The sequence below is a fragment of the Leptodactylus fuscus genome, chromosome 8 (assembly GCF_031893055.1).
Source record: "Leptodactylus fuscus isolate aLepFus1 chromosome 8, aLepFus1.hap2, whole genome shotgun sequence".
NCBI classification, from domain to species: Eukaryota; Metazoa; Chordata; class Amphibia; order Anura; family Leptodactylidae; genus Leptodactylus; species Leptodactylus fuscus.
Window position 1 is genome coordinate 96565042 of NC_134272.1, and position 22176 is coordinate 96587217.

Consider the following 22176-nt stretch of genomic DNA (forward strand, 5'->3'; position numbering starts at 1 on the left):
TGCTGTGTATAATACCTGCAGAATAAGTGCACAGTGCTGTGTATAATACCTGCACTAGGGGTGCACAGTGCTGTGTATAATACCTGCACTAGGGGTGCACAGTGCTGTGTATAATACCTGCACTAGGGGTGCACAGCGCTGTGTATAATACCTGCAGTAGGGGTGCACAGCGCTGTGTATAATACCTGCAGAATAAGTGCACAGTGCTGTGTATAATACCTGCAGTAGGGGTGCACAGTGCTGTCTATAATACCTGCAGAGACGATGCATCTAATGTCCTGTTGTCTCCAGGGGAAGCTGACAGCTCAGGGGAAGCTCCTCCAGCAGGACACGTTCTTCGTTACTGAGCAGGAATCTGGTCTCCAATCTCGGCCCAAGGAGAGGAGAGTGTTCCTGTTCGAGCAGATTGTCATCTTCAGCGAACTGCTCCGGAAAGGCTCCTCCACCCCCGGATACATGTTCAAAAGAGGCATCAAGGTGAGGTGCAGGGCCCCGAACAAAGGAGCTCCTCCCCAACAACACAGAGCCCATCCCTGGGGACATCCAGCTCCTCCCCAACAACACAGAGCCCATCCCTGGGGACATCCAGCTCCTCCACAACAACACAGAGCCCATCCCTGGGCAGAGCCCATCCCTGGGGACAACCAGCTCCCCCCCGACAACACAGAGCCCATCCCTGGGGACGACCAGCTCCTCCCCAACAACACAGAGCCCATCCCTGGGGACATCCAACTCCTCCCCAACAACACAGAGCCCATCCCTGGGGACATCCAACTCCTCCACAACAACACAGAGCCCATCCCTGGGGACGACCAGCTCCTCCCCAACAACACAGAGCCCATCCCTGGGGACATCCAGCTCCTCCCCAACAACACAGAGCCCATCCCTGGGGACATCCAGCTCCTCCCCAACAACACAGAGCCCATCCCTGGGACGACCAGCTCCCCCCCAACAACACAGAGCCCATCCCTGGGGACATCCAGCTCCTCCCCAACAACACAGAGCCCATCCCTGGGGACATCCAGCTCCTCCCCAACAACACAGAGCCAATCCCTGGGGACATCCAGCTCCTCCCCAACAACACAGAGCCCATCCCTGGGGACGACCAGCTCCTCCCCAACAACACAGAGCCCATCCCTGGGGACATCCAGCTCCCCCCCACCAACACAGAGCCCATCCCTGGGGACATCCAGCTCCTCCCCAACAACACAGAGCCCATCCCTGGGGACGACCAGCTCCTCCCCAACAACACAGAGCCCATCCCTGGGGACGACCAGCTCCTCCTCAACAACACAGAGCCCATCCCTGGGGACGACCAGCTCCTCCTCAACAACGCAGAGCCCATCCCTGGGGACGACCAGCTCCTTCCCTGAGGAGTTTGTTTCTATGCAGAGCTCCTTTCCAAAAATATAAAACTTCTCCCCAGGATGATACCGCTCCTCTCACACCACTGATCGCTCTTCTTATAGATGAATTACCTCGTCTTGGAAGAAAACATTGACAACGATCCCTGTAAGTTTGCTCTGATGAGCCGGGAGACCTCGGAGCGGGTCATTCTCCAAGCTGCCAACTCCGAAATCAAGCAGGCCTGGGTGCAGGACATCGGCCAAGTGCTGGAGACGCAGAGAGATTTCCTCAACGGTGGGTGAGATGTTCGGTGGGGGCGGGATCATTGAGGGAAAGGGCGGGATCAAAGATGTATATTGGCAAGATAAGAGGATAATGGGACTGGTCAGTAAGATAATGGGCAGGACTGTAGGAAAATGAGGTGGACTATGGGATGGTGGAGAGATGTGTGGGAATGAAGGGGCGGGCTGTGGGGTAATGGGCAGGACTGTAGGATAATGGGGGAGACTGTGGGGTAATGGGCAGGACTGTAGGATAATGGGGTGGGGTAATGGGGCGGAATGTAGGATAATGGGGTGGGCTGTGGGATAATGGGCAGGACTGTAGGATAATGGGCAGGACTGTGGGGTAATGGGGCGGGTTGTGGGGTAATGGGCAGGTCTGTAGGATAATGAGGTGGACTATGGGATGGTGGAGAGATGTGTGGGATTGAAGGGGCAGGCTGTGGGTTAATGGGGCGGACTGTAGGATAATGGGGCAGGCTGTGGGGTAATGGGCAGGACTGTAGGATAATGGGGTGGGCTGTGGGGTAATGGGGTAGGCTGTGGGGTAATGGGGTAGGCTGTAAGGTAATGGGGCGGGCTGTGGGGTAATGGGGTAGGCTGTGGGGTAATGGGGTAGGCTGTGGGGTAATGGGGCGGGCTGTAAGGTAATGGGGCGGGCTGTGGGGTAATGGTGCAGGCTGTAAGGTAATGGGGCGGGCTGTGGGGTAATGGGGTAGGCTGTGGGGTAATGGGGTAGGCTGTGGGGTAATGGGGCAGGCTGTAAGGTAATGGGGCGGGCTGTGGGGTAATGGGGTAGGCTGTGGGGTAATGGGCAGGACTGTAGGATAATGGGGTGGGGTAATGGGGTAGGCTGTGGGGTAATGGGGCGGGCTGTAAGGTAATGGGGCGGGCTGTGGGGTAGGCTGTGGGGTAATGGTGCAGGCTGTAAGGTAATGGGGTAGGCTGTGGGGTAATGGGGCAGGCTGTAAGGTAATGGGGCGGGCTGTGGGGTAATGGGGTAGGCTGTGGGGTAATGGGGCGGGCTGTGGGGTAATGGGGCGGAGTTTAGTTGGTCTTTAGGAGCTGTAATCTGTAGTATTTGTCGCCTTTATTGATGGTTTTGTGTTTTCCTCCCTTTGGTGATTCGGGGGTGCGCAGATAGCAGCGAGTTAACCCCTTGTACCCCGGTGATTCTTAGAGGGGATCCTCTTAGTTTCGGGCAGACTCCTCTGCAGTCCCTGCACTGTGCAGAGCTGGGACCCTTCATTCTGGGTGACCACCACTATGGCTGTATTAACGGCTCCCACAGGACTTGTCACTCAGCTTTCCCAGAGTCCCGGTGCACTGACTGAGGAGCCTGGGAAAGCTGTGTGATATCCTGTGATGGTAGCCACATTCATGCGGGTGGGTGCAGTGAAGGGTTAATCTGTTTCTTGCCGCCTCTCCTCTTGTCTTGTCGCTGTTAACTCTTTGTGCTTCTCTCCTCCCACGGCTGCACCGTCCCCTCCTCCTCCTCCCAGTAAGTTGTTCTTTTCCTCTTCACACTAACTGGGCGTGCGCCTGCTCGCTGTATGTGCCTGTTCACACTCGCCTGTATGATGCATTCTCACGTTAATAAGCTGCACCGCCCTGCGCCCACAGGGTCAGGAGTCCCCTTTATCTCTGTCCTGCTCACACAGCTGAGGGTTTGGTGCAGTGTATCCATGTAGCTGGGTGGTTATTACTACACTGACACACTGTAACAAGTCCTCAGCTGCCACAAGTAGAAGACCATACACGGTGAAGTGACTTGTGAATGTCTCTGCCGCCCCCTGGAGGTCATAGAGAGTAATGTCCGGCAGAGATACAGCAGGGCCTGAAAGTTTGTGAACCCGTCTGAATTTTCTCTATTTCTGCATAAATTTCATCTAAAACTACATCAGATTTTTACAACATCTTAAAAAGTAGATCAAGAACCAAATGAAGCAAATGATCCAATATCTGCGAGAGGTAAAAGTATGTGACCCTTTACTGTATGTGCTGTGACTCCGCCCCCTTGTACATCTCATCATTTCTCCATCTTCCTCCTTACAAACCCCTTCAGCTCTGCTATGTCTTATTATCCTTCTTTTAGCTTCCTTTGATGCTTCGAGTCCTTGTCCTGACCCGCGCTCTGTCAAGGTTCCGCCCACAGACGGAGGTTCTGACATTTTCCTTTCGAGCTGGTATAATTCAGCATGTATTGTTCCATCGATGAGGGTGAGCCGTCCTGACTTCGATGGGCCCAGGCCATGATCCCACCAGCTCCGGGTGTCACTCATGGTTGGAGATTTTTAAGATGGAATTTAGGGTTTTCCTTTCCCCAGACATGACGTTGGTCTCCTCTCAGCACAGCGGCTGCTTGTCCAGATGATCTTCTTGTTCTTCCTGGAGGTCTTGTTCCTGCTCCTCTCTGTCCTGCCATGCACACCTTTGTGTTCCTGGTCTCCTGGTAGTGCAAATAGTAACATTTGCTACTGTGAGAAAGGACTTGAGTGTCTTAAAGGCGCCTTGGGGTCCTTGGTGGCCTCACAGACTATTATATGCCTTAGTGTGGCCCTTGTTGGTGACCCCTGCAGGGTAATGGTCATGAATCTCCTCTATTGTGGGGTCCAGACTCTGTAGAGACGATTTTGTCACCTTTTCCTTCCAACTCTTCTTCTGAGGTCCTCGGACATCTCCTTTGCTATGAGATACTGACACAGGTGCCTGCTGTGATAGCTCCGCCCACTCACAGGTCATATCTGCGATTACTGAGGGGTCACATACTTTACCATCCACAGATCTCATTCTCTCTATCAATAAATTATCGAGTCTCATTTGTCTCATTTGTTTGATTTATTTCTTCATCTAATTTTATGACTTGTGTGAAAATCTGATGTAGTTTTAGGTCAAATTTAGGCAGAAATGTAGAAAATTCAAAAGGGTTAACGTTTAAGCATCGCTGTATGATTCCTGTGATGTACATGTGACACGACTCCGCTCTACTCTCTCTGTACATGTGACGTGACTCTGCTCTACTCTCTCTGTACATGTGACACGACTCCGCTCTTCTGTCTGTACATGTGACACGACTCCGCTCTACTCTCTCTGTACATGTGACGTGACTCTGCTCTACTCTCTCTGTACATGTGACACGACTCCGCTCTTCTGTCTGTACATGTGACACGACTCCGCTCTACTCTCTCTGTACATGTGACGTGACTCTGCTCTACTCTCTCTGTACATGTGACGTGACTCTGCTCTTCTCTCTCTGTACATGTGACGTGACTCCGCTCTACTCTCTGTACATGTGACGTGACTCCGCTCTTCTCTCTGTACATGTGACGTGACTCCACTCTACTCTCTGTACTTGTGATGTGACTCTGCTCTTCTCTCTCTGTACATGTGACGTGACTCCGCTCTCCTCTCTCTGTACATGTGATGTGACTCCGCTCTTCTCTCTGTACATGTGATGTGACTCCGCTCTTCTCTCTGTACATGTGACGTGACTCCGCTCTTCTCTCTGTACGTGACGTGACTCCGCTCTCCTCTCTCTGTACATGTGATGTGACTCCGCTCTTCTCTCTGTACATGTGATGTGACTCCGCTCTTCTCTCTGTACATGTGACGTGACTCTGCTCTTCTCTCTGTACATGTGACGTGACTCCGCTCTCCTCTCTCTGTACATGTGACGTGACTCCGCTCTTCTCTCTGTACATGTGACGTGACTCCGCTCTTCTCTCTGTACATGTGACGTGACTCCACTCTTCTCTCTCTGTACATGTGACGTGACTCCGCTCTCCTCTCTCTGTACATGTGATGTGACTCCGCTCTTCTCTCTGTACATGTGATGTGACTCCGCTCTTCTCTCTGTACATGTGACGTGACTCTGCTCTTCTCTCTGTACATGTGACGTGACTCCGCTCTCCTCTCTCTGTACATGTGACGTGACTCCGCTCTTCTCTCTGTACATGTGACGTGACTCCGCTCTTCTCTCTGTACATGTGACGTGACTCCACTCTTCTCTCTCTGTACATGTGACGTGACTCCGCTCTTCTCTCTCTGTACATGTGACGTGACTCCGCTCTACTCTCTGTACATGTGACGTGACTCTGCTCTTCTCTCTGTACATGTGACGTGACTCCGCTCTACTCTCTGTACATGTGACGTGACTCCGCTCTACTCTCTGTACATGTGACGTGACTCTGCTCTTCTCTCTCTGTACATGTGACGTGACTCTGCTCTTCTCTCTCTGTACATGTGACGTGACTCCGCTCTTCTCTCTGTACATGTGATGTGACTCCGCTCTTCTCTCTGTACATGTGACGTGACTCTGCTCTTCTCTCTGTACATGTGACGTGACTCCGCTCTCCTCTCTCTGTACATGTGATGTGACTCCGCTCTTCTCTCTGTACATGTGACGTGACTCCGCTCTTCTCTCTGTACATGTGAAGTGACTCCGCTCTTCTCTCTCTGTACATGTGACGTGACTCTGCTCTTCTCTCTGTACATGTGACGTGACTCCGCTCTACTCTCTGTACATGTGACGTGACTCCGCTCTACTCTCTGTACATGTGACGTGACTCTGCTCTTCTCTCTCTGTACATGTGACGTGACTCCGCTCTTCTCTCTCTGTACATGTGATGTGACTCCGCTCTTCTCTCTGTACATGTGATGTGACTCCGCTCTTCTCTCTGTACATGTGACGTGACTCCGCTCTCCTCTCTCTGTACATGTGACGTGACTCCGCTCTTCTCTCTGTACATGTGACGTGACTCCGCTCTTCTCTCTGTACATGTGACGTGACTCCGCTCTTCTCTCTGTACATGTGACGTGACTCCGCTCTTCTCTCTCTGTACATGTGACGTGACTCCGCTCTTCTCTCTGTACATGTGACGTGACTCCGCTCTACTCTCTGTACATGTGACGTGACTCCGCTCTACTCTCTCTGTACATGTGACGTGACTCTGCTCTACTCTCTCTGTACATGTGACGTGACTCCGCTCTCCTCTCTCTGTACATGTGACGTGACTCCGCTCTTCTCTCTGTACATGTGATGTGACTCCGCTCTACTCTCTGTACATGTGATGTGACTCTGCTCTTCTCTCTCTGTACATGTGACGTGACTCCGCTCTACTCTCTGTACATGTGATGTGACTCCGCTCTCCTCTCTCTGTACATGTGATGTGACTCCGCTCTTCTCTCTGTACATGTGATGTGACTCCGCTCTTCTCTCTGTACATGTGACGTGACTCTGCTCTTCTCTCTGTACATGTGAACTGACTCCGCTCTCCTCTCTCTGTACATGTGATGTGACTCCGCTCTTCTCTCTGTACATGTGACGTGACTCTGCTCTTCTCTCTGTACATGTGACGTGACTCCGCTCTACTCTCTGTACATGTGACGTGACTCCGCTCTTCTCTCTCTGTACATGTGACGTGACTCCGCTCTTCTCTCTGTACATGTGACGTGACTCCGCTCTCCTCTCTGTACATGTGACGTGACTCCGCTCTACTCTCTGTACATGTGACGTGACTCCGCTCTTCTCTCTGTACATGTGATGTGACTCCGCTCTTCTCTCTGTACATGTGACGTGACTCTGCTCTTCTCTCTCTGTACATGTGACGTGACTCCGCTCTACTCTCTGTACATGTGACGTGACTCCGCTCTACTCTCTGTACATGTGACGTGACTCTGCTCTTCTCTCTCTGTACATGTGACGTGACTCTGCTCTTCTCTCTCTGTACATGTGACGTGACTCCGCTCTTCTCTCTCTGTACATGTGACGTGACTCCGCTCTACTCTCTGTACATGTGACGTGACTCTGCTCTTCTCTCTCTGTACATGTGACGTGACTCCGCTCTTCTCTCTCTGTACATGTGACTCTGCTCTTCTCTCTGTACATGTGACGTGACTCCGCTCTCCTCTCTCTGTACATGTGACGTGACTCCGCTCTCCTCTCTCTGTACATGTGACGTGACTCCGCTCTCCTCTCTCTGTACATGTGACGTGACTCTGCTCTACGCTCTGTACATGTGACGTGACTCTGCTCTTCTCTCTCTGTACATGTGACGTGACTCTGCTCTTCTCTCTGTACATGTGACGTGACTCTGCTCTTCTCTCTCTGTACATGTGACGTGACTCTGCTCTTCTCTCTCTGTACATGTGACGTGACTCTGCTCTTCTCTCTGTACATGTGACGTGACTCCGCTCTTCTCTCTGTACATGTGACGTGACTCCGCTCTTCTCTCTGTACATGTGACGTGACTCCGCTCTTCTCTCTCTGTACATGTGACGTGACTCCGCTCTTCTCTCTCTGTACATGTGACGTGACTCCGCTCTCCTCTCTCTGTACATGTGACGTGACTCCGCTCTTCTCTCTGTACATGTGACGTGACTCCGCTCTTCTCTCTGTACATGTGACGTGACTCCGCTCTACTCTCTGTACATGTGACGTGACTCCGCTCTTCTCTCTCTGTACATGTGACGTGACTCCGCTCTTCTCTCTGTACATGTGACGTGACTCTGCTCTTCTCTCTCTGTACATGTGACGTGACTCCGCTCTTCTCTCTCTGTACATGTGACGTGACTCCGCTCTTCTCTCTGTACATGTGATGTGACTCCGCTCTTCTCTCTGTACATGTGACGTGACTCCGCTCTCCTCTCTCTGTACATGTGACGTGACTCCGCTCTTCTCTCTGTACATGTGACGTGACTCCGCTCTTCTCTCTGTACATGTGACGTGACTCCGCTCTTCTCTCTGTACATGTGACGTGACTCCGCTCTCCTCTCTCTTTACATGTGACGTGACTCCGCTCTTCTCTCTGTACATGTGACGTGACTCCGCTCTCCTCTCTCTGTACATGTGACGTGACTCTGCTCTTCTCTCTGTACATGTGACGTGACTCTGCTCTTCTCTCTGTACATGTGACGTGACTCCGCTCTTCTCTCTGTACATGTGACGTGACTCCGCTCTTCTCTCTCTGTACATGTGACGTGACTCTGCTCTTCTCTCTCTGTACGTGACGTGACTCTGCTCTTCTCTCTGTACGTGACGTGACTCCGCTCTCCTCTCTCTGTACATGTGACGTGACTCCGCTCTCCTCTTTCTGTACATGTGACGTGACTCCGCTCTCCTCTTTCTGTACATGTGACGTGACTCCGCTCTACTCTCTGTACATGTGACGTGACTCTGCTCTTCTCTCTCTGTACATGTGACGTGACTCTGCTCTTCTCTCTCTGTACATGTGACGTGACTCCGCTCTTCTCTCTCTGTACATGTGACGTGACTCCGCTCTTCTCTCTCTGTACATGTGACGTGACTCCGCTCTTCTCTCTCTGTACATGTGACGTGACTCCGCTCTTCTCTCTGTACATGTGACGTGACTCCGCTCTCCTCTCTCTGTACATGTGACGTGACTCCGCTCTCCTCTCTCTGTACATGTGACGTGACTCCGCTCTTCTCTCTCTGTACATGTGACGCGACTCCGCTCTTCTCTCTCTGTACATGTGACGCGACTCTGCTCTTCTCTCTCTGTACATGTGACGCGACTCCGCTCTTCTCTCTCTGTACATGTGACGCGACTCCGCTCTTCTCTCTCTGTACATGTGACGCGACTCTGCTCTTCTCTCTCTGTACATGTGACGTGACTCTGCTCTTCTCTCTCTGTACATGTGACGTGACTCTGCTCTTCTCTCTCTGTACATGTGACGTGACTCCGCACTTCTCTCTCTGTACATGTGACGTGACTCCGCTCTTCTCTCTCTGTACATGTGACGTGACTCCGCTCTTCTCTCTGTACATGTGACGTGACTCTGCTCTTCTCTCTCTGTACATGTGACGTGACTCCGCTCTTCTCTCTCTGTACATGTGACGTGACTCTGCTCTTCTCTGTCTGCAGCACTACAATCACCAATAGAATACCAGCGCAAGGAAAGCAATGCCGCCATGAACAAGCCACAGATGAGCCGGGCGCCCACCCCCAGTAACAGACCGCTCTCCACCACACCCATGGGCTCTGAAAAATGTGTCAACCTCCCAGCCCGGAATCAGTCATTACCACAAAGGAAAATACCTACCTCCAACGGCAGCCCAGGGTATGATCTGTACCAGCCCGCAGAGAAGTACGACCCCAGCCAGGTAATCCCCCAGGACGACTCCTGACGTGTAAGCTGCAATGTCTCTTACGGATCGTTCACATATGACTTCAAAATGTGAATAATCCCTTATAGGATGGGGAGAAGGCGGGGTCTGCTCAGATCAGCGGCCCAGAGACATGAGATTGGCGCCTGATCCTGATTGGTCTCTCTGCAGACATCTATAGGTGGCCATACATGCAGCAATATTTTATATATAGAGCACTTTATTGTCATAGCTCAATGTGGGAGGAAACCAAAGTAACCGGAGGAAACCCACACAAAGACGGGAAGAACATACAGGTGTAGTCTCCTGTGTCCATACACACTAGATTGATCCGCTCAGTGCCGTGATCTGTCCTGGACGCTTCATACATGTCCTCACACTCTGAGCATTGTTACATTGTTGCAGTCTTCTAGTCTACACTGTATCCTGTCCTGTGCACTGATACAAAGTATCACAGATGATAGGGGATGATGGGGATTACTTCCCTACAAGAGATCACATGTTTAACCCCGCCCCTTCTCTCCTGATCCGCCCCCGCAGAACGAGCTGGCCGGGTGTAACGGGACCACCTCCATGGCTGTTATCCAAGATTACTATGCACTGAAGGAGAACGAGATCTGCGTCTACCAAGGGGAAATTGTACAAGTCTTGGCCGTCAACCAGCAGAACATGTTCCTGGTCTACCGGCCATCCAATGACCAGTCGCCGGCAGCTGAAGGCTGGATCCCTGGCTCCATTTTGGGGCATATTACTAAACCTTCTGCTGACAGTAACGACAGAAGCATCAAGTAAGTGCAGGCCGGGCGCAGTGTGTGGATTATAGGGAATTTCTGCTGGTTTTTTTCACAGCTTTTGGAAGAAGAGTTGAATGTGGAGCCTGCGGCGCGGCGTCGGCGTCAGACAGGACGCTCCTTATTTTTAATTTTGTTAATAATTGTACAGAAACCTGTAAAGGGTTAAAGCGGAGTTCTGTATAGATGACAGCGCTTCCGGAAGGCCCCGGACTGGACTATGTGCCATGTTACCATACTGTAAATTGCTGATAGACTCTGTGGACTGAGCCAGGCTCCTCGCCCGCCGAGGAGATTTATTCTGTTGTCTGTGGCAATTCTATGTACAGCTGTCATATTTCCCTTTTATTTTCTGTTCTTTTAATCTATATGTTCACGGTAACCTGTAAGATATTTTGTTTTGCGCCCCCTCCCTCCCCCCAGTACATTCCTGTATAAAGTATTTTGCACTATTTAAAAAAAAATAAAAAAAAGTCAAAAAGAGAGAGACCCCAACCCCCGCCCTGAGTCCCAGCGATGCTGTCGTGCAATAGGATGCTCGTCACAATGTTCATCATGTATTGTAACGAAGAATTATAAATGTACTATTTTAAATATGTAAAATAAATTTTCACCAGGATCGTCTCTCCCGGCGCCAGGAGGGTTTTTTTTGGTTTTTCGTTTTTATTTTTCGTTACTTTTGTTTCCATTTTTTATTTATTTTTTGTTTCATTTGTAACATTTCTCGATTGAGATTCTAGAACAGAGGGAAACATGACGGCTCCCGGGCCCAGGAGCAAAATCTGTACCAGGGCCCCAAATATCACAGGCCAGTTATAGCCCTGGTGTGGGATCCTCAGGGCCCAGGGGGACCCACCTATAGCTGAGTCCTTGCTCTGGGACGTTTGCACTTATTGTACTTGTAATCTTAAAGGGATCCTATCACTCAGACATGATTTTTTCTAAGTACCACGTTGGAATAGCCGTAAGAAAGGCTATTTGTCTCCTACCTTTCGTCATCTTCTCCGCGCCGCCGTTCGCCTACAATCCCAGTTCTTGTCGGTATGTAAATGAATTCTTTTGCAGCACTGGGGGCGGGCCCCAGTGCTCAGACAGCACTGGGGGCGTCCCCAATGCTGTGAGAGAGCTCTCTCCAGCGCCGCCTCCTCTTCTTCAGCAGCGTCATCTTCCTCCTATTCTTCCAGTGGTGGCTTGTAACTTCTAAGGCCTCGGGCCTTGGGGAGAGCAGACTGCACATGCCCACGGGCCACAAGAAAATGGCCGCGTGCACAGTATTGGAAGCGGCCATTTTCTCGTGGCTTGTGGGCATGCGCAGTCTGCTCTGCCCGAGGCCTTAGAAGTTACAAGCCACGGCCGGAAGAAGATGATGCTGCTGAAGAACAGGAGGCGGCGCTGGAGAGAGATCTCTCACAGCATTGGGGACACCCCCGGTGCTGTCTGAGCGCTGGGGCCCGCCCCCAATGCTGCGAGAGAGCTCATTAGCATACTGAAAAGAACCGGGATTGTAGGCAAACGGCGGTGCAAAGAAGACGACGAAAGGTGGGAGACGAATAGCCTTTCTTAAGGCTATTCCAACGTGGTACTTAGAAAAAAATCATGTCTGAGTGATAGGATCCCTTTAAAGGGAACATCCAAGATTATGTAAATCGGCCCACACGCCCCTTGCATCCATGTAGAGGGCAGATCAGCAAGTAAAATCCCTGCAGAGCCTCAAGCCTGCCCCCTAGACTGAACCTTCACTGACCAGGTCGTCACACAGTCCGTCCTCTCAGATATTTTGCTTTATTTGTATAATCCTGGAGGTCCCCTTTAAATTTGGATGTTCTCCGTAATACAGAACATTGTGTCCGGCTGAGGAGGCTTTGACTTTCTGTCTGTGCATGAAGTCTTAATAGAAAGTTGTGGTCATTGATGCTGGACCTGTCACCTCCTGACTCCGGATCCGGTGTCCTGTCCTCACTGCCGCTTTACAGTCACCTCGTACACACGTCTGGTTTGCTGTGAAATGAAGATATAACGTTCATGTTCTCTGAGAACTTCTGATAGATCGGCACGCGAGATGCTTTGTGCATGGTGTTTGCACTAACAGATTGTCCAGATCGGCACTGAGAATAACCTGAGCCCTGAGAATTGTCCATCCAGAACATGAAGTAGATGTAGACTGAGCCTAGAAAGAGTTAATGACGAGGTTATAGAGTCATTAGGAGAACATGGGGTGAAGATGAAGATCTAGAAGAAAGGCTAGATCATGAGAAGTGGAGATGTGGCTGGGAGAGATGGTAAAGATGTGGCGCTCAAGTGATGGCTGAGGATCCAGAACACACAGGAGAGGTCAAGATGTAGAGCTCATGGGGGAAATGATTTGGACAACATGGAGAGAGATGGATGAGACCTGAGAAGAGATGGTGATATTGTGAAGATCTAGAACTTATGGGGAAACAGAGATATAAATATGTGGGGGACACATGATGAGGATATAGAATACCAAGGAGATACAGATACAAGGTGGAGGGGATGTCAGACACTTAGAGACGGCTGATGGAGAACTCTAATGATAGACAATAAAAGATCTAGAACACCAGGAATGATCATAAGGGCTTCAAACTCCTAATACTAGATCTCTTGAGGACGTAGCACTGATGAGATGATCTAGAACTTACAATACAAGATGATGAGGATCTAGCACTAATCTGGAAGGATTATGAGGATCTAGGAGATTTTGGGTGAGATGATAAAGGCTCAAACATCTTGGTAGCGAGGTGAGGGGTAGGAGATGGTGTCCTAAAAATACAACATGGGAAGAGATGGTGGGATTCTAGAAGTCTTTGGGATAAAGTGTGATGTAAAAACATGAGGTAAGATTTGGAAATGTGAGAATTCTAGGTGTGAGATGATGAGGTTCTGGTAGAAATGGTACAAGATTCCACATGTGATTGTAAATGAGGACGAGGATGTTAGCTGAGATGATGAAGGTCTGAGGTTCTATCATCTTGGACAAAAGTGACAAGTTGATAAGAGTCTAGAGCATGTGATAAGATGGGGGTTCTAGAATAAGAGTTTGAGACGTTCTAAAAGACATGAGGTGAGAATCTGAAGACATACAATGAGATTCTAGAACACATTCAGGATGAAAAGGTTCTAGTGAACGTGAGAAGTTCTGGAAGACGTGAGATGAAATGTAAAGGTCCTATAAGTAGTGAGTGGAAAGCTGAGGCTCTAAAAGACACATTGTAAGATGATGAGGTTCTAGAAGACTTATAATTAGGAGGTTAATAGAAGACGTGGTGGAGTGAACAGATAGGGATCACATGAAATTCTGGAAGTCTCTGGCCGTGATGATGAGACAAGATGTAGTGGGGTGACGGGTGTGAGATGATCAGGTCCAGTTACCCCGGATAAGTATGAGGAGCTAGATATCGCCCCACGTTCACACCCCAGTAATGGCGGCCACCTAGAACCTGCCCATTCCCTGGAAATCTCTAGCACGTTGGTTTTCTTTCTTATTAATCTGGTGACATTTGTTGGAGGCCGCCGGGGGTAAATACTTTCCGCCTCCGGATGGGGACTATGGGCGAATTGTTTCCCGTGGTCTCTGCGGGATTATTTCCAGGTGTGTTCCCTTTCTATAGGACAGCAGGTGTGACTGGAGGCCCCGCCCATTCTGCAGAATTGGGTGAAACAATTCGCACATCTCCAATTCTAAGAGCAGCTGCATTGATCAGGCAGGACCTGCAACAACCAATCACACCTCACCCCCAAATGTCCAGACCCTCTAATCCAGTGACCTCCCAAACCAGCGCAGGGTGACACGTGATTGGTTGTTGTGGATTTTGCATTGTTTCTTCTGTTACTGGTGTCCAGGCGGTGCCCGCGCCTCGCGCCTCCCTCTAACCCGCATGATGTTTGCTTGAAATGTCTTCTGAGCTTTTCAGTAGGTTCCTGCCCTGTGTGGACGGCGCCCTGCCTTCGCTCTCATTTCAGTTCTGCCATTTGATTGGTGCGTTTTTTGGTACAACAGGAAGTCATGTTCTTGGCACACGCTCCGCATGAGAAAACGGGACGGCAAGGAGGCAAACGGCCAGTGTAAAAGCGTGGAGGGTCTGGGCAGCAAGGTGAAAGTGAGTAAGGAGCTGGACCCCGCGGGTCGATTCACCACATCCCGCTCCTCCTGCAGGACGCAGGTTTATGCCATTTCTGTTTTTCATTTCTGCAGGACTTTGCATGGCGCTCATGTATATCGCACTTTGTACGGTTCTATTATTTACCTTGCATATGACACCAGCGGTCACTGCATGATGATTGGTGTGCCAGATCTCCAGGCATCGGGGGGTTAACATACAGATATTCCAGTGACACAATGGATTACATTCTCACAAACCAACTAAAATGCAATGTATCTCTGTGTGGTGGGTGTGGCCTTAATGTCTAGGAGGTAAAACTGACCTGACCCCGCCCCTGAGGAGCACAAATCCCTGAATAACGTACTGCAGATGTCTTACTGATACATTGTCACGCTACCCCCTGTCTCCGTCCTGTCATTGTCTCATGTGCCCCTTACTGGACGTTCTGCTACATTGTTTTTTGTTTCTCTGCCCCGGATGTCGCCTTTTTCTCCTGCAAACTTTGTATCCATTGCTGAGTTATCCAGAAATCCATTGGTTGCCTCGGCATGTGCTTCAGTGTGAGAGCGGCTGTGGACTGGATGCATGAGCGCTGCTCTGACCTGTCCTGACTTCTGTCACCACATTCCCCAATGTTGTCATTGTGTCCTGTAATGTCTCCCGTCACCTCCCCCTGGTGTATCATTGGACCATGCATGCCCGAAAACCGCCACCACCCCCAAGAAAATGTATAGGATCTGATCAACAGAGTATAGAGAATAGTGAGCGCAGCTCTGGAGTATAATACAGGATAAGTAATGTAATGTATGTACACAGTGACTGCACCAGCAGAATAGTGAGCGCAGCTCTGGAGTATAATACAGGATAAGTAATGTAATGTATGTACACAGTGACTGCACCAGCAGAATAGTGAGCGCAGCTCTGGAGTATAATACAGGATAACTAATGTAATGTATGTACACAGTGACTGCACCAGCAGAATAGTGAGCGCAGCTCTGGAGTATAATACAGGATAAGTAATGTAATGTATGTACACAGTGACTGCACCAGCAGAATAGTGAGCGCAGCTCTGGAGTATAATACAGGATAAGTAATGTAATGTATGTACACAGTGACTGTACCAGCAGAATAGTGAGCGCAGCTCTGGAGTATAATACAGGATAAGTAATGTAATGTATGTACACAGTGACTGCACCAGCAGAATAGTGAGCGCAGCTCTGGAGTATAATACAGGATAAGTAATGTATGTACACAGTGACTGCACCAGCAGAATAGTGAGCGCAGCTCTGGGGTATAATACAGGATAAGTAATGTAATGTATGTACACAGTGACTGTACCAGCAGAATAGTGAGCGCAGCTCTGGAGTATAATACAGGATAAGTAATGTAATGTATGTACACAGTGACTGTACCAGCAGAATAGTGAGCGCAGCTCTGGAGTATAATACAGGATAAGTAATGTAATGTATGTACACAGTGACTGTACCAGCAGAATAGTGAGCGCAGCTCTGGAGTATAATACAGGATAAGTAATGTAATGTATGTACACAGTGACTGTACCAGCAGAATAGTGAGCGCAGCTCTGGAGTATAATACAGGATAAGTAATGTAATGTATGTACACAGTGACTGTACCAGCAGAATAGTGAGCGCAGCTCTGGAGTATAATACAGGATAAGTAATGTAATGTATGTACACAGTGACTGCACCAGCAGAATAGTGAGCGCAGCTCTGGAGTATAATACAGGATAAGTAATGTATGTACACAGTGACTGCACCAGCAGAATAGTGAGCGCAGCTCTGGGGTATAATACAGGATAAGTAATGTAATGTATGTACACAGTGACTGTACCAGCAGAATAGTGAGCGCAGCTCTGGAGTATAATACAGGATAAGTAATGTAATGTATGTACACAGTGACTGTACCAGCAGAATAGTGAGCGCAGCTCTGGAGTATAATACAGGATAAGTAATGTAATGTATGTACACAGTGACTGTACCAGCAGAATAGTGAGCGCAGCTCTGGAGTATAATACAGGATAAGTAATGTAATGTATGTACACAGTGACTGTACCAGCAGAATAGTGAGCGCAGCTCTGGAGTATAATACAGGATAAGTAATGTATGTACACAGTGACTGTACCAGCAGAATAGTGAGCGCAGCTCTGAGGTATAATAAAGGTCGTGTAAGTAATATATTGTATATAGGGAGTTACTCTGCTTTTTATGGAGATTTATATATAATCTATGCTGTTGTGATCTGAGGTGAAGGTTTATAAAAATTTCCACCTATTACTGTTTTGTCCTTTGTAGTTGACAAGTGACAGGATCACTACCTGCAGCCACCACTAGGAGGAGCTCTCTGCCTTCTGCTGTATCGAGTTCAGTACTTTCTGCAGATATAATGTATATATGTGTGTGTGATGTTTCGGGCTCGGTACACAGCAGATGTTCTATGTAATGTGTCCGATTTGTGTCCAGCCCAGCAGTTGTCTTCATGTGCACATGACCTGTGTGTGACTGACCGCCCTCCTCTAGTCAGTGGGGTCCTCTCTGACCACCCTCTTCTAGTCACTGGGGTCCTCTCTGACCTCTGGCTGCTGAATGATAGTACTGGGAAGATATACAGGCTATGAGTGACGCTGACTGACCGCTTCATCTAGCTCTTATTTTTTAAATTGAGATCTGGATAAAATCCACAGAGTTCTCAACTAGTATATAAAGGGAAGAGTTCACTACAGTAACAGCAGCCAAAACTAACAGAGGGAAGAGTTCTCTACAGTTACAATATTCATAGCTAGTATATAGAGGGAAGAGTTCTCTACAGTTACAGTAGTCCCAGCTAGTATATAGAGGGAAGAGTTCTCTACAATTACAGTAGTCTCAGCTAGTATATAGAGGGAAGAGTTCTCTACAGTTACAGTAGTCCCAGCTAGTATACAGAGGGAAGAGCTCTCTACAGTTACAGTAGTCTCAGCTAGTATATAGAGGGAAGAGTTCTCTACAGTTACAGTAGTCACAACTAGTATATAGAGGGAAGAGTTCTCTACAGTTACAGTATTCTCAGCTAGTATATAGAGGGAAGAGTTCTCTACAGTTACAGTAGTCCCAGCTAGTATATAGAGGGAAGAGTTCTCTACAGTTACAGTATTCTCAGCTAGTATATAGAGGGAAGAGCTCTCTACAGTTACAGTAGTCCCAGCTAGTATATAGAGGGAAGAGTTCTCTACAATTACAGTAGTCTCAGCTAGTATATAGAGGGAAGAGTTCTCTACAGTTACAGTAGTCCCAGCTAGTATACAGAGGGAAGAGCTCTCTACAGTTACAGTAGTCTCAGCTAGTATATAGAGGGAAGAGTTCTCTACAGTTACAGTAGTCCCAACTAGTATATAGAGGGAAGAGTTCTCTACAGTTACAGTAGTCACAACTAGTATATAGAGGGAAGAGTTCTCTACAGTTACAGTATTCTCAGCTAGTATATAGAGGGAAGAGTTCTCTACAGTTACAGTAGTCCCAGCTAGTATATAGAGGGAAGAGTTCTCTACAGTTACAGTAGTCCCAGCTAGTATATAGAGGGAAGAGTTCTCTACAGTTACAGTAGTCACAACTAGTATATAGAGGGAAGAGTTCTCTACAGTTACAATATTCATAGCTAGTATATAGAGGGAAGAGTTCTCTACAGTTACAGTAGTCACAACTAGTATATAGAGGGAAGAGTTCTCTACAGTTACAATATTCATAGCTAGTATATAGAGGGAAGAGTTCTCTACAGTTACAGTTGTCCCAACTAGTATATAGAGGGAAGAGTTCTCTACAGTTACAATATTCATAGCTAGTATATAGAGGGAAGAGTTCTCTACAGTTACAGTAGTCCTAGCTAGTATAAAGAGGGAAGAGTTCTCTACAGTTACAGTAGTCACAACTAGTATATAGAGGGAAGAGCTCTCTACAGTTACAGTTGTCCCAACTAGTATATAGAGGGAAGAGTTCTCTACAGTTACAGTATTCTCTATTCTCAACTAGTATATAGAGGGAAGAGTTCTCTACAGTTACAGTAGTCCCAACTAGTATATAGAGGGAAGAGTTCTCTACAGTTACAGTAGTCACAACTAGTATATAGAGGGAAGAGCTCTCTACAGTTACAGTAGTCTCAGCTAGTATATAGAGGGAAGAGCTTTCTACAGTTACAGTTGTCCCAACTAGTATATAGAGGGAAGAGTTCTCTACAGTTACAGTAGTCCTAGCTAGTATAAAGAGGGAAGAGTTCTCTACAGTTACAGTAGTCACAACTAGTATATAGAGGGAAGAGCTCTCTACAGTTACAGTTGTCCCAACTAGTATATAGAGGGAAGAGTTCTCTACAGTTACAGTATTCTCTATTCTCAACTAGTATATAGAGGGAAGAGTTCTCTACAGTTACAGTAGTCCCAACTAGTATATAGAGGGAAGAGTTCTCTACAGTTACAGTAGTCACAACTAGTATATAGAGGGAAGAGCTCTCTACAGTTACAGTAGTCTCAGCTAGTATATAGAGGGAAGAGCTTTCTACAGTTACAGTTGTCCCAACTAGTATATAGAGGGAAGAATTCTCTACAGTTACAGTAGTCACAACTAGTATATAGAGGGAAGAATTCTCTACAGTTACAGTAGTCCCAACTAGTATATAGAGGGAAGAGCTCTCTACAGTTACAATATTCATAATTCATAACTAGTATATAGAGGGAAGAGCTCTCTACAGTTACAGTAGTCCCAACTAGTATATAGAGGGAACAGTTCTCTACAGTTACAGTATTCTCAACTAGTATATAGAGGGAAGAGTTCTCTACAGTTACAGTAGTCCCAACTAGTATATAGAGGGAAGAGTTCTCTACAGTTACAGTAGCCACAACTAGTATATAGAGGGAAGAGCTCTCTACAGTTACAGTTGTCCCAACTAGTATATAGAGGGAAGAGTTCTCTACAGTTACAGTAGTCCCAACTAGTATATAGAGGGAAGAGTTCTCTACAGTTACAGTAGTCCCAACTAGTATATAGAGGGAAGAGTTCTCTACAGTTACAGTAGTCCCAACTAGTATATAGAGGGAAGAGTTCTCTTCAGTTACAGTAGTCCCAACTAGTATATAGAGGGAAGAGTTCTCTACAGTTACAGTAGTCCCAACTAGTATATAGAGGGAAGAGTTCTCTACAGTTACAGTAGTCCCAACTAGTATATAGAGGGAAGAGTTCTCTACAGTTACAGTAGTCCCAACTAGTATATAGAGGGAAGAGTTCTCTACAGTTACAGTAGTCCCAACTAGTATATAGAGGGAAGAGTTCTCTACAGTTACAGTAGTCCCAACTAGTATATAGAGGGAAGAGTTCTCTACAGTTACAGTATTCTCAACTAGTATATAGAGGGAAGAGTTCTCTACAGTTACAGTAGTCCCAACTAGTATATAGAGGGAAGAGTTCTCTACAGTTACAGTAGTCCCAACTAGTATATAGAGGGAAGAGTTCTCTACAGTTACAGTAGTCCCAACTAGTATATAGAGGGAAGAGTTCTCTACAGTTACAGTAGTCACAACTAGTATATAGAGGAAAGAGTTCTCTACAGTTACAGTAGTCACAACTAGTATATAGAGGGAAGAGTTCTCTACAGTTATAGTAGTCCTTTCTGCTCTTCTCTACACTCCCAAGTATTCTGGGTATTTCAAGGTCTTTGTGTCCTTTATTGCAGCCACTCAACACTTCTTTTTCTAGGAATGGAGATCTGAAGACGGCGCAGTCACATCTTCCTGATTTTTGCCATTATGGTGATATCTTTGTGACTTGTTTCTCACTAATCTCTATTTTTGCTTCCCGCGGCTGAACAGGATCACAACAGCTCTGAGGAGTCCGAGTGTGATGACTTTGACGCCAGCACTAGTATGGAGGTAGGGGCAGAAACCTTCAGTGCCTGGGGTGGTATTGTAACATAACTAATGGATGGTGCAGGAAACTCAGAGATGGAGGGTGGGGGGACAGTGAGCACCCCAGATAGTCCCCACTTATACCCCCCGCAGGGGAACATCAGGGGCTAGGCCCTAATACAGTGTCAGAGTCTGGTCCTGCTGCCGGGTCATCTAATGGATCAGTGTGACCCGGGTTCTGGAGGAGCGCATTTGTAATGGACGGATTATTAATCAGAAGATGGAGCCAAAGCAGGAACGATCAAATCCCCCCACAATCTAGTATTCTGGCCCTAAAAGTTGTACAGAGTCAGAGTCTCGGAATTAGTCACATCTTTATAATGCCTCATTGTCAATAGAATCATTGTTATACTGCAGCCGTCCACTAGGTGGCAATGTCACATCCTCAGATCAGACCTATTTATGATGTTGCCCCCTGCCCCCCCTCTCTGATCAGAGGGCAGGAGGGTTGTTGTATGTGGAGGGGGTGCAGAGGCAGATTTGTATCAAGCAAGTGAGAAGTATTTTTTTTTCCCTTTAGATCATGAATCCCAACTTCATACAGGAAGGTGAGTGAAGATGATGATGGTTTACTCCAAACTCAGATTACAGCTATGAAGAGTTAAATATTTGCCCCTTCTAGTTTTGGACACGAGCATCAGAGACAGAGCTATAGCTAGACTTCACCTGGGGCAAATGTTACTGCCCTAACACTGTGTCTGAATATTCTGAAGAAGAAGAAGGCAAATTTGTCTTTGGTGGCCCCTGACATCTAGGCCAAGTTCCCTGGTACCTCCATAACTGGGGCTGTGCCTGTCACCCCTTACTAATCCCCAGCAGCCCCTCGCTGATAAATTCCAACTTTCTATCACCCAGAAACTTGTTTTACTTATAGAGAGCTCCAAAGCCCCTGTACAGAGCCAGAGCTGTATGACATTCTGCTGCCTTCAACCACCACTAGGGGGAGCTTACTACATACAGATTATACAGTCACCACTAGGGGGAGCTCACTACATACAGATTATACAGTCACCACTAGAGGGCGCTCACTACATACAGATTATACAGTCACCACTAGGAGGAGCTCACTACATACAGATTATACAGTCACCACTAGAGGGAGCTCACTACATACAGATTATACAGTCACCACAAGGGGGAGCTCACTACATACAGATTATACAGTCACCACTAGGGGGAGCTCACTACATACAGATTATACAGTCACTACTAGGGGGAGCTCACTACATACAGATTATACAGTCACCACTAGGAGGAGCTCACTACATACAGATTATACAGTCACCACTAGAGGGAGCTCACTACATACAGATTATACAGATTATCCTCCACTAGGAGGAGCTCACTACATACAGATCATACAGCCACCACTAGGAGGAGCTCACTACATACAGATTATACAGATTATCCTCCACTAGGAGGAGCTCACTACATACAGATCATACAGTCACCACTAGTAGGAGCTCACTACATACAGATTATACAGTCACCACAAGGGGGAGCTCACTACATACAGATTATACAGTCACCACTAGGAGGAGCTCACTACATACAGATTATACAG

The 22176-nt window shown here is 47.8% G+C and overlaps 1 protein-coding gene across 6 annotated transcripts in view; it reads left to right on the top strand.

Moving 5' to 3' along the window:
- KALRN (kalirin RhoGEF kinase) overlaps positions 1–22176 on the top strand; it is a 311247-nt gene that overhangs the window by 278101 nt on the left and 10970 nt on the right. For 5 of the 6 annotated variants that reach the window (XM_075284733.1, XM_075284737.1, XM_075284732.1 and 2 more), the window contains 7 exons: positions 292–477; positions 1470–1641; positions 9512–9750; positions 10294–10541; positions 14563–14662; positions 20517–20576; positions 21133–21160. In XM_075284733.1, coding sequence (XP_075140834.1) covers positions 292–477; positions 1470–1641; positions 9512–9750; positions 10294–10541; positions 14563–14662; positions 20517–20576; positions 21133–21160 — 1033 coding nt within the window. The remainder of the gene's footprint in view (positions 1–291; positions 478–1469; positions 1642–9511; positions 9751–10293; positions 10542–14562; positions 14663–20516; positions 20577–21132; positions 21161–22176) is intronic. The other variant, XM_075284734.1, reaches the window with a different exon arrangement.